Below are 22,594 nucleotides of genomic sequence, written 5' to 3'. Positions count from 1 at the left end.
CCCAGTGAGGTTTCTAAAAACACATTCAGTTTTACCCCAGGTCAGCCCCGCAGCCTGATTCATGCAAAGAACACTCTCCCAGCCAAAAAGCAGGTGGCCTGAGGAAAGAATAAAGAAAAAAGGGACAACAGGGAGGATGGATGGAGGAGGAAAGGCAGGGGAAGAGAGACCGCCAAGAAATGCTCCTACTTGCAGTGGTTCCTGAAAGTACAGCTGCAACTGTAACCTAAGGCTGAAGATCAAGTAATAATTTAAATTGTATACATCTCTGCTTTGGCTCTTTTCTATTATGCTTTTATTTCACACAAAAATAAAATGCATCTTTTTTCATAACAATACAAAATTAAGCAGGCTGGCTGTCATTCAAGGATTTTAACAGCACAAATGCAAATATTTGAATAGGAAAATAAAAAGGAATGAGAAGACTGAATCACATAAAGCAAATGTGACCAAAAATTGGGGTTTTCTTTCTGCTGAAGAAAAAAATACAACCTTTGTTAGACAGACTTTTCTGGTTCTTGAAACTGCCAAAGCTAAGAGATTAGTGGAGTCTTATTGTCTCTAGGATTCTTAGACAGGCATGCAGAGTAAGCATTCCTGTATTCAATTTATAATCCTTATTTCCAACACTGTAAGCTACAACAACCCATGCACAGTCAAAAGATCTTATAGAAAAGGAGCATTACTAGAATAAGTTTGATGGGGACAAAAAGATTATCTGGTCATGCTATCAGACATTTTGGCAACGGTTTCAATTTATCTGGCAAGTTAGCTTCTGGACAATACCTATGTACCTCTGGCAACACCTAGAGAAAGAACAGTATCCTAAAGCAGCAAATGTCCAGATTTTCAAAAAAATATGCCTTTTATTTCATGTTACAGCATTAATATGCTTTATGTTTTTGAACAGATAACCATGATATGATAAACATTTCAAGGCATCCAAAGAAGCTATTTAAAGCTATTCAAGCTTATAATAATCCCCACAGATGGGAAAATATTACTTTCAGAAACACAAGGCAGCACATGGAGACTTTGACTCCTGATGAAAATCTTTATGGAAACATGATTTTTTGCAAATTCTAGGGTGACAGCTCCTCATTAAATGAATGACCACTCCTTGTTACTGCTTTATCTTCCTTCCAGCCTTCACTAAACCACAAAACTTCCTCTGTCATCCCGTACATCACCTGAGACAACACCATGGTAGAAAATACAATGACTAACCACCTATCATCCCGAATGCAGTCAGGTGTTACTCTACTTCACTTGTTTACACTGCTACATTACAAGCTCTTTGGGGCCACATTTTTTTTATCAGGTACACAGTACTTACACAATGAAATCCCAATTATACAAATGGCAATGGAGTGACAAAGTGGTTTTTCTTTAAAGTGAACAGCCCAATTACAACTCTGCATGTTATGCTGCATACTTGCAAAAGCAACTGTGATTAATTTTTGTGCCTTAACTGAGGCATGGGCATCATTTTTTGGCAAATTAACTCTCATGGCATGATTACAAGGCTGTTTGACAGAACTAAATCCTATATGAGCTGTGGAAGAAGGCATTGGCACATGGAGCAAAAGAGAAAGAGGTTTCCCTTCCTCATTGCTGATGCCTAGTATCACAGTAGACTTGGCAGGAATGGAAAAAACCATAATGCTTAAAACCAAACTGAGGTACAGAGCATACCCACAAAATCTAATGGGCAAAATCAAGTGAGCCTCCACAAAACCCATTTAAACCAAGAAGAAAATTTAATTAAAAAAAAAATAGTTGATCTGGGGCAAAGTATCTGATCTGCCACACTAAGGCACAAAGGGCTCCATAACTTTTCAGTAAGTTTTTCTAGTTTCTAAATTTGCCAGGAATAACATGTTTTCCCAAATGTTATTCTTGCAAATAATGTGGTGATCTTAACTAGAAGTATCAATTAAAGTTTGACAGACTTATAAGGAAATGGAAGCAAGATTATATTACTGAAAGTACTTGGCAACCATGAAATTAGAAGATGCCACGTTCTACACCCTTAATGAAAATAATATTAACAACATATTAAACTAAATCTGAGCCTTCTGCTGATTCTTAGTGTTTCTGTGAAAAATAGTGGCATGTTGTGAATCCCAGAATCCTTTGTGGCCAGAGGGCACAGAGATGATCAGTATGTTTAATATTTTGATGACAACATCAAACATACTGCAAGTGCACTGCAGAGTGATCAGCCTTTGGCAACAGATCTTGAAAACACCAAATTTATTCTGCATGAGTCTATCACCCAGCATGTGCAATAGGTTTGAAGCATTCTGACAGCAGTGGACTGACTGCACACACAACACACTACAAATGCACAAGAATGGCTACATGGCTTTTGGCTCAAAGTCAGCTCACATCTGGCCATCTCAGAAGGAGGCTTCAATGCTAACTGCAAAAGGCCAAGTAAAAGCATGCAAAACAAAGGAAAAACATGCAGAGAAAAATTATATTTTCAAATTCAACAATTTTTAATAAAATAAAAGATTAGCATAAAATCCACACAGATAAATTTTCACAGTACTTAACTGTCACAGTAAAATGAATGGAGGAATTTATTTAAAGCATGTTAATAAGGGTGTTGTCCAAATGCCTCTTCAACACTGACCAGCTCGGGGCATTGACCACCACTGCAGGAACCCTGTTCCAGGGTTTGAGTGCCCTTTCAGTAAAGAAATATTTCCTCATGTGAAGTCCAAACCTCCCCTAAGGGATGCAGCTTTGAGCCATTTCCATGTGTCCTGACATTGGATGCCATAGAAAAGAGATCAGCACTGTTCTCTCTCCCTTTCCTTCTCAAAAAGCTGGAGACAGCAATGAGGAAAAAACCTAAACAGCAATAATTTAATGCAATTGCCACTACAGTTCTGAAGTAAAATTTAAAATAATGCAAAGGAATATTTTATGCAACAGGACATGTAAAAGACAACAGAAATAACAGTAACAGTGGTCAACATGACTGTGTAAATAAATGTACCAAGAAGACAACAGGGAATTTCCTTCAGAGCCAAGAAGAAAATTCACTAAACTAATTTGCTCACTCAAAAGTAGCTGGAAAATATCTCCAATATTGCAATTTACTGCTGAAAAGATATTTTTATCCCTTAAAATATCTCTTTACTATATGACATTGGTTATATGTGTTTGCATATGTTACACAGTAGTTCTCACATACTTGGACATGCTGCTTCTACTCACTACTGATGGCTTATAACTTTTTTAAAAAAATTAAAAATTCACATGGACAGGAAAACTAATTATGCTATCCCATCTAACTATGAAATGACAGGCTGGTGCAAAAATATTTATCTTGGCCTAAGTATTCTGTGCATTAGCAAAGTCAGCAGTAAAAAAACTTGAATCATTCATAATACACAAAAAACAATACAGAAAGAACTTTAATAAACCTTAGAACAACAATGAAAAAAACCCTAGCTTTACAGCCATACCCAAAAAGCACAGCCAAACAAAGACAGGTTGTTTATCAAAGTGTCTTAAATACAGCAGCCCAAGCTCCTGGGAGTACAATGTCAAAATATACTTCAGGAGCAATATTGGAGTAAAGTCTACATTCCCTGGAAGTCAGTAAAAAGGCTGACAGAAAAGATTTGTTGTAGATAAACAGTCACCATTCTCCTCCTTCTTCTCTCTCTCTAGGTCAGATCTGCAGATACAAGAGCTCTGTTGTAGATAAACAGTCACCATTCTCCTCCTTCTTCTCTCTCTAGGTCAGATCTGCAGACACAAGAGCTTTCTCTACAGTATTAGTTTCTACTCTAGAAAGACCCTGAGTGCACAGGCCAGGTTCCATCTGGATAACTGGACACTCATTCTCTGTCAGTGTGCTCAGAGACAAAACCCACTACCAAGAGCATGGCCCAAGCATTCTGGTTTGGTACTGCTTCTGCTAATTAATGGAAAACTAAAACATCGCCAATACTTCATATTTGTCCTTTCATGACTGTCAGCTGCCCTAAAACCACACAGAGAATTTACTGGTAGTTGTGCAGGGGCAAAAGAGCTACTAGGAATAAAGCAGAATGTCTTGACAGAACCTCATCAGAACTGCTAAAACCAAAGATCCCCTGTAGAGCTCACAGTCATCTGAAAAGCTCTGGAAACCAATCACACTATATAAAATCAATCCTTATCATCACTTATAAACACCTGTTTCTGGCAAACTTGTAGAGAGAAAAATATTTAACAGTAATCTCTTTTAAACTCTCAACACTCCAAGGTCTACCAGATTAGGGATAATTGCTGAAGACAGCTAATGAAACTCAAGACTCAGAATCTTAGTTTTGGTACTCCCTGCTTTGTAATGCTACCTGTTGTCCAAGATTTCCTAACAGAAGTGCTATTGAGAACTCAACACCATTCATGCCAGTGAACCATCATGGTAACAATGGAATAAAAGTGAGATTTTGCCACTACAATTATCCATCCAGAAGGAATCGTTCCACATAGTTTGAGGAACAGTGTTTCCTGACAAGACTGACTTTCATCTGAGCATTCTGACTGCCACCATAAAGTAAAATAATGTAGTAGTTAATTGTACAGTGTATAATTAACAGCAGTACATTCCCTGCCATCTGCAACAGACATGCAATGCTTGAGAAGTATAGTTTTGTAGTGGTACATACAAAAGATTTTCATTCTAAACTAGAATGAATAACAGTAATTCCATAAAATATTTATATTTTTAACTTAGTTTGCTGAATGAGCCAAAATTGCTTGCAATATAAAGTATTGTGTTTGCCCAGAAAGCCTCTCACAATATGTAGGGTTTTTATAATAATGAAAGCCCCACTTCAGGAAAAAAAATCAATTTTGAGTCCTGCAATTTAGCCAAAGCCATCCCAGGACACCACTGCACACAATATTCAAAGTTCAGACTTGTTTAACTTTTGTGTCTCCTTGGAACACTGTTCACCAATGGCAGCTCCCCCAGCCTTCCACTTTATATACTAAGCAAAACCACATGGTTATACATAAAGTTGCTTTGCCCAGGAAAGAAAGAGCCCTCTCACAACTGTAAATGCAATCCCCTAAAATACAGCACTGAACATGGCACAGCACATTTTGAAAAAATTTATTAATAAATTGATGACACAAAGAAAGTGCTGTACAATCAGCTGTAGAAAAACTGCATAAACAACCTAACAGCAGACATTTGTTCTCTACTCAAAGACCACTCTACTGTATTTCACAATACTTTTTCTTTTACTAGCTTTCTTACAGAACTCTGCTATATATTCTGATTTGACATGGCTGCTCATGTAAAAAAATTAAACTATTACTTTCTAACAGTTGAAGTTCACAGAAAAAAAACATAAAAGCTAAAAAATGAAAAAGCTCAACAAACTATTTTCAACTTGAGATAGATTATTTTCTTAATGAAATTTTGTGAAATATTCAAGTTCATGTGACTTGTAAGTTCTAAACTATTATGGAGGTCAGAGAGGAAACATAAACCATGCAAAAGTATGCAAAACCCCCTCAATTTCAGTATACCTTAGTACTGAACACTTAGTCCAAGGCGTTATGAAAGTATGCAGCATGTACTAGAAATCTACAACAGTTTTTGTGCGCATTGCATTGAATTCAAGATATTAAAATAATATACAAAAAGAAAAACAGTTTATTTCAGAGGTTGAAAAAGTACAAGAAATAGGCTAATATTTGTTCAATCATGGTGATTTCAGCCATGTCTTTTTAATCAGTTTTCAAAGTGGAAAAACCTTTCATGACACATCTATACCTCTCTGTTTTTAACTAGAGCTTCAGCAATACATCTTCTGTGAAAACAGAAGTGATTGTTGAAGAGATTGTGGCTCAATAACTCAGCGAAAAATTGAATAATGGCTTTGAGTTGCTAAAGTCTTTCACTGGATTGATGAAGATTCTGCAGCCCACAGCTGCAGCAAGCTGGCAGTAATAAATTCTCCATGCACTGCAAACTAAGGATCTGACTATTTCATCCATTTCTAAGTATGTGAAAGCTGGAGGCAAAGCCATTTTACAACTGAATAAATACTTGCTTCTTTTCTTATGACCTCTAACAGAGGTAGTAGTGTAAGGCCAAACAAGAATAGAACTCCCTCGAGATGCCTGCTGTGAGAAACGTCATAGCATTTCTTCAAGAAATTTCAAAACAATAGCTTAAGGGCAACTTTTTCCATTAGAAATCAAATTATTTTGAAAGAGTTAATATTTATAATAAAGGCCACAGTACAACACATGAATTGAATTACTCATTTTTCAATCCAAATGTACAATACTTAAGTTCAAAATACTTTCCAAAATTTCACATTTATTGTCTGCAAAGACAAACAAAACTTGAGTTTTCTTTCTTGTTATGCCAAGTAAATACATCTTTATGCTAATACAATGTGTAATTTATGGTATATACATGGTATATACATACAATTATAACAGGACAGAAAAGTCTGGGTTTCTTTTTTTTTCTTTCCACACATATACATCTAAATAAAACTGAGATAGCTAACTTAAACAAGGTCATAATCCTGACTTATTACCCATCTTATCTTTGTCTTACTTCCTTGAAGAATAGTCCAAAGTTTCTTTAGAACAGCTATACAGTGCTGAGTAGCACTTCTTATGATACTTATAAATGGCAGCTTCTCTCTTGCTCAGTAACTACTTGCCAATTTCAAAATCATCTGTCTTATATTACTAGAAAACTCCTAGCTTTCTGAAAAATGTTTCCTGAGCTGCTTCTCCACCAAAATAACAAGCATATTTATGTATGCTCTATTTCAGTTATTGATTATTTCACAATATGTATATAGGTTTTAGAAAGTTATCCTACTAAACCAAGAAATCTGACCTGACAGGATTCCTGTCAGACAATCCTAATAGCCAATCCAATTCACAACAACAAGAGCATTAAGTCTACAAACCTAAGCAATAAGAAAAGATTAGTGGCAACTACAGATGAACTTCACAGAAGAAAATAGAGGAACTTGGCTTTTAACAAAAGTGAAAGGAAAGGGCATTTGCAACCCTAAGCAAGAACTTTCTGTATGCATAATGTAGAACTCAGAATTTGTGAACACAGGGTTTAATTAGGAAAAAAGGTCTTCCTTGCATACAACTGACAGGAACAGACAAAAGTTTATCACTGGCATAAGTAAGGTTCATTATGGATCCCTAAATAAGGATAGATTCAAAAACACTTTCAATCATTGGAGACTTCTTACTAGAACATATTCAACTCTCAGAGCCATAACTGAAGCCCAGGGGATGTACTGTCTGTGCATCCACACAGGACCTGACATCAAATGTTGTATTTATTCCTTTTGATTCAAAATATTCCATACAAAGATGGAAGGAGCTGCTACCAGAATTACCTGAGTTTTTTTCATGTACATTTCAGCCCCTCAAAATGGCACAAAAACAGAACAAACACCACCTGTGCCTTCACAATGAATACCTGCATAATTTGGAGATCTGTATTGTTGAAACACAGGTAAAATTTAGATATAAAGAACAAATACTAAGATACAATAAAGCTATCATAACTAACATACATGCAAGAGCTTTAGGCAGATACTTTCCCAAGAGAGTGTACTGCAGGAAAAACTTAATATTTGAATCCATGTGACACTACAAATATTCTACTGAAGTTAAAAGCTGATAAGCTTTGTATGGGTCTCCGAAACACCCCAGAATGTCTTCACTAAATCAATTACCAACAAAAGCAATGTATCGCTGGATAGGATTTAAGAATCCTTGGAAGGTTCATTAAATTTTCATAGCTGAATGAAAAAAGGTTTCCATCACTTTTTAAAAGAAATTAGAGATAAAGTAAAATGACCAAATTTTATCACTTCCACATCACCTTCAAAAGATGCATACACAGAACAATACAAAATCAAAATGAAAGACTCCTTGTATGACTGCATTTTGCAAACAGTGGTGTACACCATAACAAAAGCTTTCTGCCACAAAGACACCATGAGACACAGCTATGACTACTAATAGCAACAGTGTCATATTGTACCCCAATCATTATATCTGAAGGTAAGCTCAGATACACTTCAGTGGCTGACTTTTATTGTAGGGATAAAATTCCTTACCTTGAAAAGACTGCTTGGCTCTGTCCACCAGTTCTTCAATAGGATAACTTGCTAGATCTCCTCTGGCATGCTTGGTTTTACAGTAGGTACATGCATTGAGACACCTGTTGAGAAAATGAAAATACTCAGTTTCTAGCCAAGAAAGTCTTTATAGGTACAGCTATACTTATTAAGCACCTCTGAAAAACTGAGTTTTTATATCTATGACCAAAAATAGTAGTATTCCATTTTTAAATCAATGGAATAGTTTGAAAACTGTTCTGCTGTCCTAACTTCTTGAAGTATCTTTCACATCTATGTGAAAGTTTGAAAAACAATCAGTGGGAACCACATACAAAACTAATAGTGGGAATTTAAATATTTTTTAGAAAGGTACAATCAGGTTAATAATTTTTTATTACTAAAGGTCAATCTCCAGGTTTCCAATCCCACTATTACATAAAAAATCCAACCTGAACAAGAAAGTAAATGAAAAAAGTCCTGAAGGGCTGAAAGTAGATTTTTTAAAGTGTGTATACTTGAAAAGACATTTCAATTCATTTTTTAAACTTTCCTTTGGCTTGTATAAATAGAACAAACAACATAATGAAGACAGAATCACCAACTAGAAAAGAGTTTGGCACAAAAGACTGCAGAACTAATGAAAACTCCTACAAGAAAATGAAGAAATAATGGATTGTTTTTAATTTACCTGGCAGTATACTAAAGGCAGACTTATTTAGAGTACAAGGATGGAAAGACTAAAACAAACAAAAACTACTTCGTATCGTAAGCCTGTTGTGTTTTTTTTCTCTTCTCCCCTTTTTAGAGCTGATATTGCTCTATCTTTGTATAGGTTAAAACATTTAAACCTAAGCCCTAAAAAACCTCACAGACCCCAAAAAACTCTTTTTAAATATTTCCATTGTTCATGCTTACTAGAATACCATAAATTCTGTCCATTTTCACATTGAAAAGGCCACAGCTTCATAAAATCATACAATCTCTAAGGCTGGAAAAGATCATAAAGTCCAACATTTGAACGATCACCACTGCATCAAATAAACCTCAGCACTAAGTGCTACATTCATCTCTTGAACACTTCCAAGAATGGGGACTCGAACACTTCCCAGGGCAATTCCCTGTTTCAATGCCTGCCCACACTTTCAGTGAAGATGTTTTTCCTGATGTCTGTCTTCAACTTCCCCTGGCACAGCTTGAGGCCATTTACTCTTGCCCTGTCACTGGTTGCCTGGCAAGAGACCCCCACCTGGCTACACCCTCCTTTCAGGCATCTCTAGAGGGTGGGAAGGTTTCCCCTGAGCTTCCTTTTCTCCAGGCTAAACACCTCCAGCTCCTCATCAGGCTTGTGCTCCAGAGCTTTCCCCAGCTCTGTTTCCATTCTCTGGACATGCTCCAGCCCCTCAATCTCCTCCTTGAAGTGAGAGGCCCACAACTAACAGAGGATCCAAGGTGTGGCCTCACCAGTGCCGAGTACAGGCGGGCAATCCCTGCCCTGCTCCAGGGCCATTGGCCTTCTTGGCCACCTGGGCACTGCTGGCTCTTGTTCAGCTGCTGTGAACAGCGCCCTCAGGTGCTTTTCCACAGGACAGTGTTCTGTCCACTCTTCCCCCAGCCTGCAGCACTGCAAGGGGTTGTTGCAATCCAAGTGCAGGACCCAGCATTTAGCCTTTTTGAAATTCATGTGGTTGGCGTTGACCCATCAACCCAGCCCATGCAGTTCCCTCTGCAGACCCTTCCTACCCTCCAGCAGATCTACACCCCAGCCCATCTTTAGTGTCATCTGCATACCTACTGAGGATGCACTTGATGCCCTCAACAACAAAGATATTAAACAGGACAAGAAAACATTTAGGTACCAGAAAAGGCAAATGTTCCAACTACAGCATACTTGGAACTAACACCATAGCACTTTCAAAACAATACCAAAAAGGCAAAGATAGCACAGGGTGGGATCTGATGAAGTCACCAGCCCCAAGATTGTGTTTACTACCTGGATATATTTTGTCTTCTATTATGATGTCTGACATCTCCATGATTAGGTGACTAGTGCTTTGCAGACTCCAAAGGTTTTTCTTCACAAAAACTCCCCTCACATGTTAGTTCTGCTTCATTTGCATAAGCAGGGGTTCAGGAAGAGCACCCACAATTTGTTCAGCTGCCCTCCTGCACATGACCTCAGCCCCGAGACCTCCTCCATTCAACAGAAATCTTATGTTCTGCAAGAGAACATCAAGGTAGTTTGTGATTCTCTCTGGATATGTATATTATTTGTTGTGCCTATCAGACCAAAACATCAGATTTCAGCATTCACCTCTGATCAGAAAACTAAAATATACCTGCTTAACAGCAGCAATCAGACTGTTCTATTAACTAAAAATGTATATGAAAAAGGTTGCCTATAAAATATCCAACTGGCTAGTAAAAATATTAAAAAATCCCTTAATCTGAATCTTTACAACCTGTTCCAAATAAGTGATTCATTGCCACCCAAATACAACTAATTCATCAGAAGTATCTCATGTTTTTCCTGCAAATCAGAAGCCTTTCATCACAGAGGATCTGAAGCATGTGTTAAAGGTAGCACTTGAAATCGAGAAAGTGTAAGCAGATAGTTGGTTTATGCTTTGTCTGTGTAACCTACATAGCAAATGAAAATGTTTTTCTTCTAGGTCACAGTCATCTAAATTTTGCCAAGAATGGCTTTCCCTCAAAGCCCATGAGCACTTCTTCCTCTCTATGCTGCTCTTACACAAAGCATGTCTCCATCCTTTTTTTTCTTTTCTTGATTTTCTGTTTTGTTAGTGTGTTTTCAAAGCACAACTCTCCATTAAACCCAACACTTCATTTCTAAGCACATGCTCCCATCCTGACATACCACTGAAACACTCTTCTCCCTCCACATCATTCATTCAGCTAAATCTCAGCCTTTTTCCACACAGCTATACAGAGAAAAAGCATTACTGATCAGTCAAGGAAACATAAAATCAGTTTCAGAACAAATATGTCTGCCCTTTTGGAACCAAAACACAAAAGGTGTGATATTATGTACTAACCTTTGTACTATACTAACCTTTGTTTTCTCCAAGAAAATAAAATTACCAGCTATTTTGTCAAACTTCTCAGGTCAAGAAGAGATTTTACTACAACAATCTTGCCCGTTGAACAGGGAGTTACTTTGACACTGGCTTTTTCACTCACAGAACAGAATTCTGTCAGCCATCAGTAAACAAAAGGATGCATCAAGACTTTTTCTCTAGGAATAAAGTCAATTTAATGGGCTCAAATCTAAGCTCAGATTTGGGAGAAAAAAAATGCACGAGAAAACGCAACAACTTTTATAATTTCCTTACATTTGTAAATTCTGCCTTAAGAGTTCCAACAAAAACTTCATCACAAATTTTGTGTTGCCTTGAACTGTAACCTTGCATGAAAACAATCCTTTTGGAGACCTTCAGATGTGTCAACTCAACCTAAGATTGATAAAAACTGTAATATTAGTAAATTATTTTTAAAAAACTTCTAAACTTACTCCCGTGTAATAGATCTAAACAGATCTAAAATCTAAACTGGTGTTGAGGTACAGTAAAAAGGATAATTTATGCTATATACATAGAACTTTTCCGTTTCCTTATCATGTATGATGCATCTATAAAATACACCATGTCACCTCTTTCTCTTCTCTCCTTATAATTTATGCATAAGTCATATACATCCCTTACTATGTATTTTGCTCTGTATTTGGGTAACAGTATTTGAAAAGCTTTACAGCAAAAATAGTAAACAGTAGGAGTGTTAAGTACTATGCAACAAATAGTGCCAAATACTGAAATTATTAATCTCCAAATCTTGAGCATAATTCTCATATCTTCAATCAATGCTCTTGTCCTACAAGACTGCGCTACCTGAAAAAATGCAGTAACAGCAGCTCTTCTATGGTATTTCAGTAAACTCTGTCACAGAGAGAGCATGGAAATGTGGAGAAAGAGCCATTAATAAAGAAGATATTTTCCAAATATTCACAGTATTATGATATTTGCCAATATTTTCACAATATTATATTTTCCAAATATTCACTGTGGTATGTGGTATTGCTTCCAAGACATTTATTACTATGGTCTTTAAGTACAACTTCAGAGGGTTTGTTGATTTATTTTGGGGTAGGAGCTGAAAGTTGGAACTTGCAGGCAGACTTTTTTCAAGTTTTGCTGTGATAATTAACTTACTCCTCCTAAAAAAAAAAAAAAAAAAGAAGTATTGGACACATCTAAACAATTTAGTTTTTCGCTTTTTTGGTACTTTAAGAGATGATATAACAAAACCAAAAAGAGACAGACTTAGATATAACATTAAAAAAAAAGATCAGTTTTAGAAAGCAAACTAAAGGAGACAAAACTTCTATATCCTGTTTGTACTATATTTATTAATAACAACTTGGAAAAGGAAATAATCTTTTGGGCTACAGCTGATCAACACAAAGATGTAGATTTAAACTACTTGTAAAAATGCTGAACTAACCACTTTTCACAGATATAACAATTACAATTCTGGAAAATAGAAATTTAAACCAAACCATAAGTATAATCAAGGATCTGTAGTGGTTTCTTCCCTAGTAAGCCAGCCTCCTCTCCAAGTTTCCAGCATAACAAATTACTCATATGTCCACGCTGCCACATATTCAGACCACAGACAATCAAGTGGAAAAAGGCTTTTGGGAACTTTGAGAATCTGAGCACTGCCTCTTACTAAGTGGCATCCACCACGAAGTGATTCACCTAAAACCAACATCTCCTTAGAAAACAGACTTTACCATAGCTGTAGCTCACTTACATAGGACTAAACAGCCAAGAATCCAGTACTTGCAAAAGAGTATTTGTTTTGTTAAACTGGGAGCATTCTTGAAGCATTTATAGCTGGTTTGTAACTGCTAGTTTGTATTAATGCAGGTCAAAGCCTTTTTTTTTTGCACAAAGAAATCACAGACTTTTGTAGAAAACAATAATTAATGATAATTGTGTTTTTAATTGCCAATATGTTTTGGCTAAATTTTAGAGTGATTCCAGAACAAAGAAGACCGAGCCCTGGTTTTCCAACATACTAAACTGATTAAGGTACTTTGAATTATTAACCTTTTGCTTTGAATTATTAACCTTTAATCAGCTATGGGCCCAATACACAGAACTATTCACAGCAAGATAAAATATTATCCACAGATAAATTACTACCATGTGGCTAATTAAAAAACTTTTCAAACACATTACCAAACCGAGCATCATCAACATTTTGGTAAAGTGCCTAAAATTTTCTTGTAGATATAGGTAACAATGGTCTTTATAATGTTTAGCTAGTATGGGCTCATGTTGTGCATTATACTAACCCAACTCTTCATTTTCAAAACAATAATATTCCTCATAAAACACACACTTAACATGAAAGGCTCCCCCTTACAGATGGAACTAATTATGAGTAAGAATGCTTATGACACAGCAGACAAATAAAGACTTTCCTTCAGTGGGACTAATCAGTGGATTTCAGCAGAAGACAAGCATGAGAGTGCAGACACTAGAAAAAAAATGCTGGTTCCTCTTAATGGGACTCATGCCACTAGGTTTAGTCAAGACAAGATTCCACCCTCAGATATGAAAAACATAAAATATCTTTCATTCAAGGATCAGAAAACAGCTCAATTACAGTGTGTGATGAGCCATTAGCATGTGTGTCACTCAAATTGAAAGGGACTGATCAAGAATGTACATCTGTGAGCAAGACAGGAGAGTTGAATGCTGGAATTATATATATATATATATAAAATATATATAATATGGTAGAAGATCTCTGCTACTCTGCAGATGGTTACTCTTGGGAAATTGTTCCCTCAATAGCTGGAATAATCTGGTAAACTCCTGCTTGCTCCCAAGGTGGTGTACCAAACTGGCAATTTGCATAAAATCATTAATCACAATTCCGACTAAATATTAATACTCGCCCTTATGAGGTCTGACTAACTATACATATTCAAAATTTTATGAAGTTTGCCCTATTTATTAAAAAAATTCTGCTAGTATTATGGCGCCACTGATACCCCTGGCACATTACATCAGTACAAACATGGAAAGATTGCTCATCACTGTCTCCCACGCCATTTCTCTGCACCTACCACCAGATTTCCTCAGGTGGTCTCAATAGCTCCAGGCCAAGAATATTTTGTATTAAAACTATGGTTTTCCTGAAAGAAGAACGTCATTTGCTTGCTTCAAAATACAGGTTAGAGAAGAGATTTATGCTCTTAAAATACATGTTTACAGTTTCTATCAAATGTAATTTTGACAAACATGTTCTGTAGTGTGAATACAGAGAAAAATCCCTTTGCAGGCTTGACTGAGCAAAAGAAATAGACAAAATACCTACTGCCAGCAGGTGAAAAGATGGATACTAGTCACAAATTACTTGCCAAAAGCTAGTAGAATTCTACAAATGTTTTTCTGTTTAGAATACCAAGTTTTGAAAACCTAACAACACTGACACTATACTTATAGTTAAATATTATACTATATTTGTAGAATTAAATGCCAGTAATACTTCTTTGCATTCTACTTCTATTAAGTCTACTTTTACTTCCAAAATATCTAAATTCCCTCAAGCATAACTGTAATGGATCAGTGGGAAAAAAAGTCGTTCGCAGGAAAATTAAAAAAAATATTTTTTTTTAAAGGGGCATGCCTAATATACCCAACTTGTTTTCAGGAAACTGTTCATTTTCTTAAAGTTTTCACATTTTACAATAAAGCTTTTCAACCCACAATGACAGGGAGTATAACTTCCTGACAAATATTTGGGGTACGGGAGGTTGTTTTCACTTTAAAAATATTCAGGATTTAAAATACTTTTGAAACAGTGGCAAGCAATTTCTCATAAAGGCTAATTAGTCTAAGCAGCAAACCACATTATTACAGAAATACTGTTTCTGGTATCCCAGCTTGTTCAGAATGAGCTTGGACACCAGCCACAGGTACACACACGCACTTGAGGTTACAACATTTTCGATATGATAAGAACAGGACTTGTCTGAACTTATCTTTGTAGCCAAGTATTTTAGAGATATGCTATGATAAAAGCTCTCTGAAAGTGCAATGCCAGCCTAAAAAGTCTCTTAAAATAGTTTTAGCAGAAAAGAGTATGACCCTTCAAGCAATACCATACAACACATGGGACTGCACACATTTTTCTCAAAGTAGGATGCCACCATGAGATTCTGTTTTTTAATTCTGCTACTCATGCTATGCTCAGCAAAATGGCAAGGAAATGCATTAAATTTTGTTCTTCTAAAGATCTTGGAAGCCAGTGTTTTACTTGGTAATGTCACACTAATTACTAATCAAAAGGAATTTGGAGAGAAGGCAGCTCCATTGGTTTGATAAGCCATAATATGATTCAATTTCATATTTTAAATATTTGCATTTTCTGAAACTGAATTCCTACAGTCAAGTGCGGGTGATTGAAAGGTCACAGCTGTGTAGTTATATCACCTACATTCACCTTACTCACTTCAAGGCCAATGATTTAACATCAAGTGCATCAATTGCACTTTCCAGTGTTTGTCTGAAGAACTTCTTGATTACTTACTCTGGTCACACAGTTTTGCAGCTGAAATAATGTATTAAGGCATTCTAAATTGATGTTACAAAATAAAACATCCCATTGCTAAGGTGCACACATCTGTGTTCCCCATCCTGAACCAAAACAGTACAGTGCTTGATGCTTACTGGAAACGGCAATGTTTTTTTTTTCTATACAAGTCAAGCTAAACCCTGTGATTCATAGAGACATAACTTATTTTAGAAGTATTTCCAAATAGCTGTGTGGCTATGTAGAAATCAGCTTTGGGGGCAGATCAAGACAGGCATTAATATCAAGAAAGCAACTCAGCTCAAACAGCACAGGTAGATAAATGAGGTTCTGTGGTTGCATGGAGCAGAAAATGCCATGACATTGTAACTGCAAGTCATCAATTCTTTCAGCACTTCATAAACAGCAATAATATTTAGAAGATGATGACTCCTGGTCTCAGTCAAACAGTAGTAATGAAGGGGGTAGAAATGAAGAGCTATGGCAGAAAAAGCGCAGATAAATAAGATACTTTCTTAGAAATCTGCTCACAGCTAATCCTAGAGATGTAGTGGCAGAACAGCCCAACATCACTTTATCACTATGCATGAGGAACTGTTACTCTCAGTTCCCTCCTAATGAACAGCAGTGGCTGGAAAGTGACCTCTGAGGACAGGATTCTTGGAGACTTGTTTTAATTTATAAAGTTGCAGAGGGCTGTGACTTGACAACTACCTTAGTATTTAAAGCAACAAATAGTTTATAATTGTACTTAAAATACTCTACTGGGAGGCAGATGACTTAGCAAAACTTACACAGAATGTGCTGCAGAACATAACTGGGTTAGTAATAAATTTCAAAAGCTTTTAAAAATCAAGCTTTCAAAGTTTTTAATGAAACACTACTATTTAAATTTAAATTGTGAATTTTAGGGGTACGGGTGTGTATAAAGAGCACATTTAAAGTTCTGTTTCAGGAATGAAGCATTTCAGCAGATCTCTGTGACTGGAATAAGGCTAATGGGAGTCAAGTGTCCTTCTATAATCAATCCACTTCATTTACCATGCATTTCACAACATCAGCAGCTTCTGAATCAACTCCACAGAAAACATGGTTGAAAAGTAGACCACTGCCTGTGACAAGAGCTATTGTTTTTACTTCCTGAATGGCTTTTGGGACAGACCCTTTTAGAGTGGTGAAATCTCACAGGAAACATTAGGCTGCAGATAATTCTATAACATACAGCAGGTACCACACAGATTCTTGGGATAAAAGGTATTGTTTTTGTACTGGTCAAAACATCCTGGGGGGAAAAAAAGTTACATTTCAGCAGCACTAAAACTACCAGGCTTAATTTAGACTTTATCTGAGATTGCCATCAGACCAGTTTCCAAAAAAGTATTTGTAAAATCTCTGTGAGAAACTGGATCTGAATTGTCTGGGTAAAATAATGGAAATAACTGCATAATAAAAACAAAGTTACCAATTATAACTTAAGTCAAAGTTACAAAGTGCTTATATAGCTTCAGTTATAAGATGTCAATATAACCTAAATCATGATTTTTATATATCTATATAACCTGATATCAATATAACCTGAATCATAGCCTTTTATACCTATACAACCTGATATAAATAACTTTTTATATAATATAGTGGCTAGTATACAGTTAACTAGTTGCTTAATGCTGAATAAACAAAAAAAAAAAAACCTCACCAGGTGGATAGCTTTAAAGACAGATAAATTTCTAAATCCTAAAAAAAAAAAAAAAAAAAAAAAGAGAAAACCTCACCAGGTAGATAGCTTTAAAGACAGATAAGTATAGTACTAATGAAAAATTGGCAAGTGCAAAGCCAATTAGACACAAAATTAAGAATTTAGACCAGTTAAGACCAGACAGACCAAGGAACACCTTAATGGCGCATGCTCCAAAAGCAAAGTTGAAAAGTTCACATGCTAAGAAGACTTTGGAAGCCTTCATCAAAGACCCCTGACAACCCTCAAACTGGGGAGATGCAAGCACAGTGCACAAGAATAATCTAATAACCATGAGATCATACTAGGAGGGCTGAGCAGAGAGACTTGGAATGGTTGAATGGATGGGCAGCATCTAACAGGATGAAGTTTGATAAGTCCAAGTGCCCAGTCCTGCACTTGGGCCACAATGACCCCCCTGTAGCATTATGGGCTGGGGATGGTGTGTCTGGACAGTGCCCAGGCAGAAAAGACCAGGGGGTACTGCTGGGCAGCTTCTGGACATGAGCCAGCAGTGTGCCCTGGTGACCAAGAAGGCCAATGGCATCCTGGCCTGTATCAGGAATAGTGTGGGCAGCAGGAGCAGGGGGGTCATTCTGCCCCTGTGCCCAGCACTGGTGAGGGCACACCTCGAGTGCTGTGTCCAGTTCTGGGCCCCTCAGTTTGGGAAGGACTTTGAGACACTGGAGCATGTCCAGAGGGGTCAACGAGGCTGGTGAGGGGCTGGGAACACAAGCCCTGTGAGGAATGACTGAGGGAGCTGGGGGTGTTTAGCCTGGAGAAAAGGAGACTCAGGGGTGACCTTGTCACTCCCTACAACTCCCTGAAAGGTGGCTGTAGTCAGGTCGGGGTTGGTCTCTCTCACCAGGCAGCAGCTGACAGAACAAGAGGACACAGTCTTAAGCTGTGCCAAGGGAAATATAGGTTGGATACTGGGAAAAGGTTTTTCATGGAAAGAGTGATAAAGTTCTGGAATGGCCTACCCAGGGAGGTGGTGGAGTCACCATCCCTGGATGTCTTTAACAAAGCCTGGATGTTGCCAGGGTCAGCTGTTACTCGTCTCTGCCCCAGCACAGGAAAAGGTGGTTCTGGGCAGGCCACGCTTTCGAAGGAGTCTGGACTCTTGCTTTTTGGTCTTCAGTTGCGTTTATTGTTCCTTATCTACAAAGTTTTTCTGTCTGTCCAGCCGAGGTCTGATCAGCAAGACAGCCAAGGGCACTCTCCCCCGCCCACGGGGCGGTTGTCTCTTTTATAGTGAAAACTACGTATAAGATATTTACCTTTAATTTCCAATACTTTTCGCCCTTGTTGGCAAGTGCACTTTCACTATGAACCAATCCACACATGCCAACATCATCCTGAACATGGATGCCAAGGAGAAGAGAGAAGAAGGACAGGGCACACCGAAATCCCTCCATCTTAGAACCCCTGACCCCCAAGTACAGAATTTCAAACCCCCCTGCACAGTGCTCTAAAATTTTTTCTTCCACCCTGTGATTCTTACTACTATGCTACTTAAACTTTTGTGGCCCGTAATTCTTTATATAAGGTTGGCAATTTGCTCTGTGAATTAAGGTCAAATTTCCAGGTGTCTTTGGCTTCCTGCCAGGGTCTCCGAGCCCCTGCCAGGGCTTTGAGACATCCAGGGCATCCAGAGAGATGCTCTGGGTTCCGACAGGATGTGACACTCAGTGCCATGGTTTAGTTGAGGTGTTGGGGCTGGGTTGGACTCATTGATCTTGAAGGTGTTTTCCAACCTTGTTATTCTGTGAATATAAATAGGTTATGGAGCCTACATGATGATGGTGTAGTGACATAGTGACACTAATCAATACTTAGTGTATAAATATACCAGAGCACTTAACAAAGGTGGGTGAGTTAGGTGTAGATATCCCCCTCACCACCAGCGCTGCAGCAAACAAATACCTGTTCTGCAGAGGTATGGGGATTTATTTCCAGCCTATCTTTCAGGCATCACTAGAAAGAACCCCTTCCCACGATTGCATGCACACAAAGCTTTCTGCCCCAAAATGTCCCACTGGTTGTGGTAGCAGTAGGACTGTCAGAAACTCCAATGTGAACAAGGATCTAAGTAATTAATACTATGCTGTTGCTCCTAAATGTCATTTGTGTCTTGCAATAAAATTGTTATTCTTGCTGGGAAATAGAAGCGTCTGTGCAGCAGTAGATACATACATGCTTCAAATGCAAACTCTTCCCTATGCATTACTTGGTCAATGTAAAATGAACGAAGGCCACACATTTCAACACTAATTTCCCAATCCTAAATCTCAGATTTCCAAAGCAATTTAACAGACTCATTTAAACAGACTTTCTTATAAGATGCATGGACTTATTTCTTTTAAAAACAGAAATTTAAACCAGAGCCTTTATGTTTGCCTTTAGAGTCTCCAAAGGGATTTTCAGAAGCAAATTAATCCCCTTTTTGCAGTTACAGAGCTGAGTCAGTCAGACCATGGACATAACTTTCTTACTTAACAAACAGTTATGAATTATTTTATTTTCATTATTTTGTAATGTTATTCTTTGAATTAAGTATGCTTTGCAGAATTTAAAACTAGTGACTGCAGAAAAACAGAAAACTGTAGTTTTTCATTATTAATCATCATCAACTTCTCCATCTGCTTTACTTTTCTAGAATTCTCCCATTCTAATAATTCCTCAGATCTTTTATTCTATTTTCTGGTGTTTTTTTCCTTGACATTTTCTTAACGTGTTCATCTTGTCTTGTATTTGGTGACCTGTATGCTTGTAACTCTCCTGCAGTGTCCTCATGTCCCAAGGACTGGAATGGTCTGACATTCTTCCAAGCTAGTTGGCCAGTGTTTGTATGCTTTGATTGCCTCTTTAACTACTCAACTCTGTGGTGAGCCTGAAACTTTTCCAGTTCAAATGCTGCCAGCTCTGACAGAAACCATAATTTGCTAGCTTTTTTTTTGTAAAGCACTAAGATGGACTTAAGAGGACTTTTTTATTTTGCCTTGTCACTTCCATTGCCACTCAGATAGTTACGGTCAGTCATTTAAAAGAAAATCAGAAAGACTATTACTAAAGCACTTAATGCATAAATCAGAGCATTAAAAATAGGCCACAGAACCTCTTGGGGATTCAGGGTCTAAACAGCCTTCTAGACATTACAGGCTGGAAAATACACAAGAGGCAGTCCTAGTCATCCAAAGCAAGACTTAACAATAAAAAGGAATGGACAGACAAAACACAAAGTAGCTCAGCAATTCAGCTGTTTACAGGCCTTAGTCAATACTCAAATGGGAGCTTTTTCCATATTTCCACATCTCCATCTGGCTACAACATTATCTTTGCAATGGCTGACCTGAACTATTTTTTCAGCTTCAGCCAAGTTCTTTAAAAGACCCAGCCTTTTGGATGAGAGGGAGTTTTTCAGGATGTGCCTATGGGCTTCTGAACAGACCCAACAAGGAGATGTAGCAAGAAATACAAACCAGTTACTTCCCTGCAAGAATGCTCACACAAATATGGCTGATGACCTCGTACGACAAGATGATTATGTGCTTTTCTAGACATGTGTTAAATAGACATTTTCCTTGAGAGGCTGAGTTGTCTGAAGAAAGACATGAACTGACCTTGGCTTCTACAAAGAGGTGGTGACTAACCCTGTGGGATGGGGAAGACTGGGAATGTTGTGAGACTTGATTTTTTTTATTGTTTTTAACTCGCAAGGCTCCTCTAGAATCTGTAAAGTCAAACTTGTGTGATATGGATTGAATAAGTGTTCAGCAGAGTGGGTTAAAAATGGGCTGGACTGCTGGGATGTGGTGAGCAGTGCAAAGTCTAACTGATGATGTGATCTTCAGAGACTGACCAATGCTGGGGACACTGCAATCTCCCAACTTTATCAGCAATATGGGTGAAGGGATGTAACATATCTGCAGCAAATCTAAAAGTGGAGTTGGGGGGATCACTTCACATGCTGGAAGGTGGGTTTGCTATTCAGAGGGACATAAATAGCCTGGAGAAAGGGGCTAACAGGAACCTCATGAAGAAAACTGGCTTGCTCCTTGTTGGAATGAGGAGCTCTTACTGCTGTCTACAAACAGGTGATGGGAGCATACAGTGAGGGCACAGCCAAGCTGTTGTTGGAGGTTCAAGGTCTCAGGATTAGAAGAAAGGGACACAAGTTGTAAAACAGGAAAATACTATCAGACCGAAGGAAGTATTGTACTATGACAGCCACCAAGTACTGGAACAAGCTGCACTACAGCTGATCTCCTCTCTTTGATACCCTGTTACCTAACAAGAACACTCTTCCTTCCTACAGACCAAGGACTTCCACTGCTCCAGATCTGTGTCCATACGTATGAGTGTGAGCAGATGTGTGCCCATAATTTAGTTCCCTGAATGGAGAAGTATATTTGTGCCTGTCCATATTGCTTTGAAATGTTCATATCAACCCAAAATGTAAATAAGTCTTACCAAAAACAAAAGGTTAAATTTATCCGTTTTGTTGTGAGTTACATTTGGCTGCATTTTAACTTTTAAATTCACTTAACTTGAATGCATCCTAAAATCCTAAACTCTCTTCTGCAAACACACCTTTACCACATGTAAAAGAAAAGAATGGGGGATGTGGGGTAGGAATAGACCTGAATGTATTGTATAAACAAAAAAGAAAAGCCCCCAATGAGCAGATGTGCAGTAAGCTGTTGTGTGTGCTCATGTCTAAGGCAGTTTATGCAAACTATAGACTCAAACTTTCTAGCCTCACAAGATTTGATAGAGATGGGTCTCTAAGTTTTGCTTCACAGAGGAGCATTCATCCCTTCAGAAAATAAAGCCATTCAGTTCCTCTAGACTAAAATAAAAAAGCTACTGTATTTACTGAGTATTTATGTATTACTCTCATAATTTTACTTCAAAAGAGAACTTTACTTTTCCCCACATATTGTTTGCATAAGAAAATAATTGAGCATACAATATTCAACAACATTCATAAAATATTCCACATGTACATAAGACATAATAAATCCTAAACTCCTAAACAAAGAAGAGCAGGAGGACAGCAGAGACCAGAGTTTTAAGTGGATATAGGTAGAGCAAT

At 37.6% G+C, this 22,594-nt stretch overlaps 1 protein-coding gene across 2 annotated transcripts in view; it reads right to left on the bottom strand.

The window, feature by feature from the left end:
* CDKAL1 (CDK5 regulatory subunit associated protein 1 like 1) overlaps positions 1 to 22,594 on the bottom strand; it is a 381,816-nt gene that overhangs the window by 200,172 nt on the left and 159,050 nt on the right. For both annotated transcript variants that reach the window (XM_039712037.1, XM_039712038.1), the window contains exon 9: positions 8,136 to 8,239. In XM_039712037.1, coding sequence (XP_039567971.1) covers positions 8,136 to 8,239 — 104 coding nt within the window. The remainder of the gene's footprint in view (positions 1 to 8,135; positions 8,240 to 22,594) is intronic.

The sequence above is a fragment of the Passer montanus genome, unplaced genomic scaffold, assembly GCF_014805655.1.
Source record: "Passer montanus isolate IOZ18808 unplaced genomic scaffold, ASM1480565v1 scaffold26, whole genome shotgun sequence".
Classification (NCBI taxonomy): domain Eukaryota; kingdom Metazoa; phylum Chordata; class Aves; order Passeriformes; family Passeridae; genus Passer; species Passer montanus.
The sequence above is the reverse complement of the archived record's forward strand: the minus strand, read 5'-3'. Positions and strand labels throughout refer to the sequence as shown.